Source organism: Phoca vitulina, unplaced genomic scaffold (genome assembly GCF_004348235.1).
Source record: "Phoca vitulina isolate PV1807 unplaced genomic scaffold, GSC_HSeal_1.0 scaffold33, whole genome shotgun sequence".
Lineage (NCBI taxonomy): Eukaryota > Metazoa > Chordata > Mammalia > Carnivora > Phocidae > Phoca > Phoca vitulina.
The window spans coordinates 293,751-301,773 of record NW_022589736.1 but is presented as its reverse complement, the minus strand read 5'-3'; the positions used below and the strand labels follow the sequence as shown (position 1 = coordinate 301,773).

The 8,023-nt window shown below is 57.2% G+C and overlaps 1 protein-coding gene across 1 annotated transcript in view; it reads left to right on the top strand.

The window, feature by feature from the left end:
* FLYWCH1 (FLYWCH-type zinc finger 1) overlaps window positions 1–8,023 on the top strand; it is a 24,129-nt gene extending 16,106 nt beyond the window's left edge. Inside the window, exons 8-11 of the mRNA XM_032425501.1 lie at window positions 1–146; window positions 1,037–1,309; window positions 3,033–3,111; window positions 5,471–8,023. Of these exons, the coding sequence (XP_032281392.1) occupies window positions 1–146; window positions 1,037–1,309; window positions 3,033–3,111; window positions 5,471–5,510 (538 nt within the window). The 3' untranslated portion in view covers window positions 5,511–8,023. The remainder of the gene's footprint in view (window positions 147–1,036; window positions 1,310–3,032; window positions 3,112–5,470) is intronic.

Genomic DNA, 8,023 nt, shown 5'->3' with positions numbered 1-8,023 from the left:
CCGCATGGGCTGCCGCAGCCGGGCCATCACGCAGGGCCAGCGGGTGATGGTGATGCGTAAGCATTGCCACCCGCCCGACCTGGGGGGCCTGGAGGCCCTGAGGCAGCGGGAGCGGCTCCCCAGCCCGGCCCAGAGGGAAGGCTCAGGTGCGGGTGAGAGGGTGTGGAGCGGGGCGGGTGCTTGGCCCTGGTCTCCCTGCTGGGACCTTCTGTCCGAGGCCCCGTGCCTGGTGGGGTCTAGCCACCCACGTGCGGTAGGCTGTGTGCCCACAGCGTGAGCTCCCTAAAGGCAGGGCTGCATGTGGGCTTCACACTCGTGGCCAGTGCTAGTCTGGGATTGGCTGGCAGCAGAGAGAAACCCACTTAGACAGCTGCAGGGAAGGGGATGGGGTGGCATGATCCGCTACAGGAAGTGCTCAGCACCCATTTACGGGGCAAAGAGCCTGGACGTCAGGGACCCTCTGTCTCCCCTCTCTAGGTCCTCGTGTTTGTTTTCCTCCCTCCTCCTCCCAGTTCTCTCTAGCCACCCGAACCCCAACGTTACATGACCTTTCAATTCAGGGTCTTAAAAGCCTCAAGAGAGCGTTGATTGGTTGTCAGCTGGCCGAGGGGATGGTGAACACCGAGCCAGGAGGCTCCTGGTGCATGGCCCCAACCAGCTGTGGGCCCCGCTGAATGTTCCGGCCCAGGCTTTCACCGGGGTGCTTGCCAGCAAGTGTGGAATCCAAGCCGGGTCAGAGGAGGCCTGCAGGAAAGCAGGGCCAGCCTCCAGGGCAGCACCAGAGCCCTGAGAAGGAGACAGCCAGTCTGTCCTCGAGAGTGCCAGGCCGTGGGCCCTGGGTGGCAGTCCGAGCTGCAGTCCTCAGGGCCCCACAGCACGGGCTGCCGTGGAGGCAGAGAGCAGAGTGGGTTCTGTGGGAGGATTGCGGTTTCCTGGGGCAGGCTGGTGGCACAAAGGAAACAGCCTCTGTCCCTGGCGCCCAGGCTCTGCACCCTGCTTCCGAGCTGCCCCATTCACGCTGCCACATTCCTTCCAGGAACCCTCCGGCCGCTGGAGTTCCTGAGGACGTCCCTCGGGGGCAGGTTCCTGGTGTACGAGTCCTTCCTCTACAGGAAGGAGAAGGCGGCCGGGGAGAAGGTGTACTGGATGTGCCGGGACCAGGCCCGGCTGGGCTGCCGCAGCCGGGCCATCACGCAGGGCCAGCTGGTGACAGTGATGCGTGGCCACTGCCACCCGCCCGACCTGGGGGGCCTGGAGGCCCTGAGGCAGCGGGAGCGGCTCCCCAGTGTGGCCCAGCAGGAGGACCCAGGTGCAGATGGGGATGGGGTCAGAGGTGGGAGTACAGAAGAGCTGTGGGCCTCTCGACTCTCCCAGCCTAAGTTTCAGACACCTCAGGGGACAGGCACCATCTGAGGAGCTTTGTGCCCTGGCCTTTCCAGAGTCTTCTACCTATCCTGTCCACTGGCACCTTCTCCGGAACCTGAAAACACCCCTAGGTCCATCCCATTCTCAAAATGACTCCCCTTCTAGTTCATTTCCTCTTCTTTCCCTTATCCTGAGAGGTCTTAACTGGTTACAGATCAGTCTCTTGAAAATCAGGTGAAAAAACAGGCTGCTCCAGAAGAGCATGCTAATGTTTGTGTGTACACACACACACGCACGCGTGCACAAGGCAAGCACACACACACACATGCTCATGCCTACATGCGCGTGCACAGCAGCATGCACACACGTGCACAATGCACACACTCATACATGCATACACACATGCACACGTGCACATCACCTTACACTCTTAAGATTTTGCCAAGAATTAATTTTATTGAACTGAAAATGGATTCCCTTCACATAAACAGAATAGAAAACCAGTTGTTAGGAAGCATTTTTGTGTTTCATATTAATTCATGTGAATAATAAGGGTCATATCTTATAAAATATGCAAATGAATCCAAGTTGTGTAAAACAACCGAAAGAAATACGATTTCTGCTCGAAAAAAATGGAGGTTTCTGGGAAAAAGCCACTGTTTGGCGTCAATAAGAAATAGAAGTCATGGGGGGCGCCTGGGTGGCTCAGTCGGTGAAGCGTCTGCCTTCAGCTCAGGTCATGATCTCAGGGTCCTGGGATCGAGTTCCTCATCGGGCTCCCTGCTCAGTGGGGAGCCTGCTTCTCCCTCTCCCTCTGCTGCTCCCCCGGCTCGTGCTCTCTCTCTCTCTGTCAAATAAATAAATAATCTTTTTTAAAAAAGATTTTTTAATATCTTTAAAAGATTTATTTATTTGAGAGAGAGAGAAGGGGTGGGGGGGTGCGCAGAGGGAGAAGCAGACCCCCACTGAGCAGGGAACCTGACACGGGGCTTGATCCCCCCCAACTCCAGGATCATGACTTGAGCTGAAGGCAGCTGCTTAACTGACTGAGCCACCCAGGCACCCCAGTAAATAATCTTAAAAAAAAAAAAAGCAATAGGAGTTGTGGGAGGCCTGTGGCACCGTTGAGGGCACCTGGGTTTGATGCCTCATTCAGTCCTGCTCTGCTGAATGACGGGTTGAACGCTGACTCTCGGGGTCCCAAATAGCTTCTTTCACCAGGCACAGGTAGTTGGGGGCATTCGAAAACCAGAATTCCCAATGACTGCCCAAATCAGAGTCATTCTACCCGGTTTTCTTTATCCTCAAGGCCTTAAGGTCATCGTTACAAAGTGTGTACCTTTAGCTCTAGCAGCTTCAACAAGAATTAACGGGGCACCCGCCCCAGCTCAGTCAGTAGAGCGTGTGACTCTTGATCTCGGGGTTGTGAGTTCGAGCCCCATGTTGGGTGTAGAGATTACTTAAAAAAGGAAAGGGGGGCACTTGAGTGGCTCAGTCTTGGTTAAGTGTCTGACTCTTGATCTCGGCTCAGGTCTTGATCTCAGGGTTGTGAGTTCAGGCCCCGTGTTGGGCTCCATGGAGCCTACTTAAAAAAATAATAAAAAGGAAAAGAAAAGAGAATCTTAAACAAGAATCATTAATCCATGTTTTCAATTTTCTTTCCTCAGAGAAGATGAAACTTCCGCCGGAAGTGCAGCTGTGCGTCCAGCCTGGCTCTCCGGAAAGCCGGCAGATATGTGGAGAATTGTGAGTTGTCTCGCGCACACGTCACCCCAACACATAGTGGCTTATGGCGGCAAACACTTACTGTCTGTCACGGTGTCTGTGGGCAAGATGTCGGGAGAGGCTGGGCTGCTGGTTCTGGCGCAGGGTCTCTCCTGAGGTTGGAGGAAGGACGGGGGCTGGGGCTGCGGTCACCTGAAGGCCTGCGTGGGCTGCGGGCCTCAGCTCCTCGCTGTGTGGACCGCTCCTCCAACATGACAGCTCTCGCCCCCCCCAGACGAGGGGCCCGAGGGGGAGGGCAGAGCGAGGGGGAGGCCGCCAGCAAGATCAGTTGGTATTCTCCCCAAGCGCACGTGGGGCGCTCGCCGGGATAGACGGAACGTGGGCCCTGAGACAAGACTCGTCCAAAACAAGGACTGAAATCACACAAAGTACGTTATCTGTTCACGGCGGAATGAAGCCAGAAATCAGCAACACAAAGGAAGTTGGGGAACTTTTAAGTATCTGACAGTCAACACACTCCCGAGTGACTTGAAGATATCCCGAGGCAAGTGGAAAATGGTCTGAAGTGAGCGAAATGGAGACACGGCACACGAAGACACGCGGGCGGTGGTAGAGCAGTGCTTGAAGGGAAACTTGTAGCTGGAAAGACTTACATTAAGGAAGAAGAAAGATCTCAGATCAGCAACTTACACTTCCATGTTAGGACACTAGGAAAAGAAAAATGGAGCAATCCTAAAGCAGGAGGAGGATGAGAAAGGACAGAAATGAATGAAATAGAGAAGAGAAAATGAACGAGACCAAAAGTTGGTTCTTTGAAAGAATCAACAAAATTGACAAACCTTTAACTACATCGCCCCCAAAATTGGTTTTTATTTGTTTATTAAATTAATTTATTTTTTTCAAAATTGGTTGGTAAAGATAGGGAAGACTCAGGGGCGCCTGGCTGGCTCAGTCAGAGGAGCGTGCGACTCTTGATCTCGGGTCGTGAGTTTGAGCCCCACGTTGGGTGTGGAGATTACTTAAAAAAAATATCGTTATTTATTTTTTTAAAGATTTTATTTATTTAGGGGTGCCTGGGTGGCTCAGTCAGTTAAGCATCTGCCTTCAGCTCAGGTCATGACCCAGGGTCCTGGGCTCGCCCTGCATCAGGCTCCCTGCTCAGCGGGGAGCCTGCTTCTCCCTCTCCCTCTGCTGCTCCCCCTGCTTGTGCTCTCTCTCTCTCAGTCTCTTTCTGTCAAATAAATAAATAAAATCTTTAAAAAAGATGTGGGGCTCAATCCCAAGACCCTGGATCATGACCTGAGCCGAAGGCAGATGCTTAACCGACTGAGCCACCCAGGCGCTCCCCCCCCAAATAAAATCTTTAAATAAAATAAAGAGAGGGAAGACTCAAATTATTAAAATCAAGAATGAAAAATGGGGCATTACTGCCTACCCCACAGGAAAATCCACACACGCACAGAAGGGTCTTAAGGGATGCTATGAGCCGCAGCGTGCCAGGAAACCGGGTGCCCAAGATGAAGTGAAAACGTTCCTAGAAAGGCGAGCTACCAAGGCCGAATCAAGAAGAAATAAAATCTGAATGGACCTGTAACAGGTACAGAGACTGAATTAGTCATTTTAAAACTTCCCACCAAGAAGGGCCCCCGGGGCCTGGATGGCGTCCCTGGTGCCCTCTACCAGACACTCAGCCAAGAATTAGCACCAGCCCTTCACAATCTCTCCCCCAAAGTAGAAAAGGAGGGAGAGGACTTTCGGGGAGAGTGGAAACATCCTCCAAGTGGTTGTGGGGATGGGCGCCTGGCTATGGATACACCGACCCCGTGGAGTCCCACCCTGATGTGGCGAGCCGGGTGGCGTGGGAAGGACAGCTCAGTAAAGCTGTCTAAAAAAACCAGGAAGGAAGCGACAGTGACTCTCTGAACAGTCTCTCAGCCTGCCACTCCTGCTTTGCTCTGTTCCTTGGAAGCCTGTTAGCACACGCAGCCCCCACGCAAGGGGAGGGGAATCTGGCTCCTTCCCTCCGTCCCATCCCCATCCCCTGTGGGAGAGCAAAGAATTGTGGACATTTCCCAAACCCATCACAGTAATCCAAGAGAACTTTTCATTTCTTGACAAAGAATCTTCCGGAGCGGGAGGCGGGACCTCTCAGGAGTGTGGGTCTCCTCCCAGGACACGCTGGTGTAGAAAGCCAGGCACCCCCAGAGTGCGTGTTACGGGGCAACTTCCCCTTTTAAAGGAAATGGTGCAATGTGCGTATGCGAACGTGTATAAAAACAACCTAGCTGACCGTTATCTCTAGGGAAAAGGAAACCCTCTATGTTGTCTACTTCCGCCGTGTTTGGATTTGTCTAATGAATATCTGTTTCTTTGTCATCAGGAAGGTGGAAGGTACCAAGCGGGACAGCGAGTCCCCGTGAGGCCAGTCTCCTCCCGATGGAGCAGACGGAGCTCGTGTGTTCCCAGCGTCAAGCGCGTGCCGAGTGCGCCCGGGCCCCCGGCCTTTCCCACCCGGTTAGACCTGGCTTCACGCAAACTCTCTTCCACCCTTCCGCAGCGCGGGTGGCCTTCACGTTTCCTCGAGGGTCTCCCAGGAGCCCTACTTTGATGGTGTCTCCGAGCGGGCAAACAAGAGTGCCAGGAGCTGGTGGCTCGCAGGTGTGTGCGACCTGGGGCAAAAGGTCCGGCCCACGAAAGAGCTGAAGAAGCGTCTTTCCACAAAAAGGCCTCTTCCCTGTGCTGCTGCTCTGAGCCGCGAGCACCCATCCATTTTCAGAGCGCGTGACTTTGCCAAGGACGGTCCAGTGTGGTGTGGGCGCACTCGGAGAAGGTGCCGCTGCTTCCAGCTGAGCTGCCCCGCGGAGCGCCGCCCCCCACGGGTTTTCCAGACCGGGGCCAAGTGGACCTTCGCGCTCCTGGGCCACCTGCTGCTGGGCTGCAGCCGTCCCTCGTGGCGGCAGAGCAAGCCAGAGCAGAGGCCCCATTTACACCCTCGGTCGGAGTCTCTCCCCTTTGCAGGCTTCCGACAAACCAGGGCGGCGGTCCGCACGGCAGGTGTCGTTCCTGGCAGCGGGAGCCAGCCCGGATGCCCACGGGAAGCTGGGGCAGACACCAGCGGGCCGCCGTGTCTGGCTGAGGCAGGAGGAGAGGCAGGCCCGGTGGCGGCGGAGGCCCACCCCGTTCTCCCGGCTGGGAGCAGGCAGCGGGCTGGCCTAGCAGGCCGGCGGAGAAGCAGGCTGACGTGGGCCCGGAGCTCCCGAGGCAGCTGCTTGCTACCGGGGCGCTACGGGGGCCACGCCTCGTGGCCAGCTTCCTTGCGTGCGCGCTGTGACCTGTGACCGGCCCCCTCTCCTGCCAAGCTGGCCGCGGAGCCTGCTGTCCGGCTGTGGGACAGCGATAGCTTAGGACCCCACTGTCCCTCTGCTTATAGATCTCCCGCCAATAAACCCCGTTTTATAACTCACCGTGTAGAACTGGTATGTGTGCCCACGTCCCTTGTGCAACAGCAGTCGGCCACCACGGAGCCACACACACCGTGTCTCCGTGCCACGAGGTCAGGAGTGATGGAGTTTGGCAGGGCACCCCCAGAAGAGACCCCGACGCAGCAGGCAGCTCACCTGCCCAGATGCCGGCTGGACCAAGAGCAGGGGGCGTCCTCTGGAGTGGCTGCTGAGAGCTCTGCCCCCGGCCTGCAGGGGGCGCTGCGGCTCCTGCTGGCCATTTCCCTCATTGCCCCGAAAGAGAGGCCTTGGTTCTCCGCGGCGGCCCCTCATCCTGAGCCCCGTCTTTCTCATGAACTGGGGCGAGCTTAAAATTGGAGTGGCACCCCCAAGGACAGGGCAACCTCGACCCCCAATTCAGACCCTGGCTTCCTTCCCAGGCGAGTGCGTGGCCCATCCGCTGACCCGGTTACCGGCTCCGCGGGGCCCTAGCCTAGCAGCCCGGCCGGCAGTCAAGAAGACGGGCCGCGGACCGGCAGCCCACCTCCCAGGTGGGAGGCAGCTGTCTGCCGGAGGACCCCTGTGCTGACGGCCCTCAGCGTGGACGCTGTACGCAGGGGCTAGGTTTTGAGCAGTGCTCATGGCCATGAAGCCTGCCGCCCTGAGACCGTGAGCTGCCCACGGCCAAGGCCAGAGACACAGCCCTGTGGGAACAGATAGGACACCCCAATCCCGGGCCCATCTTCGTGTCTCAAATACGCATGCCCAGAGAGGTGGCCACACCTGGAGGAAGGTCCGTGCCTCTAGCCGCTGAGTAGCGGGAGCCAGCCCGGATGCCCACGGGAAGCCGGGGCAGACACCAGCGGGCCCCACTGTGGAAGGGGCGCCCCACACGGCCTGAGGTGCTCCAGCGAGAAGCGCTGAGTCCCGACAGCTGTTACCCCTGCACCTGTTACCCCTGCACGGCGTGCGGGATCTGCTGGCTCTGCAGCCTCCCCAGCCGGCTCTGTGCGGGGTCAGTGACTTCCTCCATCCCACGTCCCGTGCCCCTCAGCTTGGCCGGGCTCCAGGATGTAGCACAAGGAGGATCACTGGGACGCAGGCTTCTCCTCATCCTGGACGTTCCTGCTGACGACGGCCTGCATGCTCTTCCTCTTCTCTGCTCCTGCTTTGACTTCAGAGGACAGATGGACGGCCCGCGTTGCTTGGACCGAGGATGCTCATGTGGACAGGAATTTTGACACCACCGTCACCTTGGGTGGCCCCCTGGCTGCTCCGGCTCCAGAAGCTTCCTCCCATACGTCCACTTCCTCCACCGTTGCCTAGCCACAGAGACGTCCCCTGCCCTGTCCTGTCACAGAGCGAAGTGCACGGGGGCAGGTCCTCGGAAGCTGGCCCCTCCGTGGCTGGAGATGGATCAGCAAGGCAGTGCCCTCCTCCTTCCCTGCTCCCGCTCTGCTGCTAGTGTCCCCCAATAAACCCAATTTTATGAT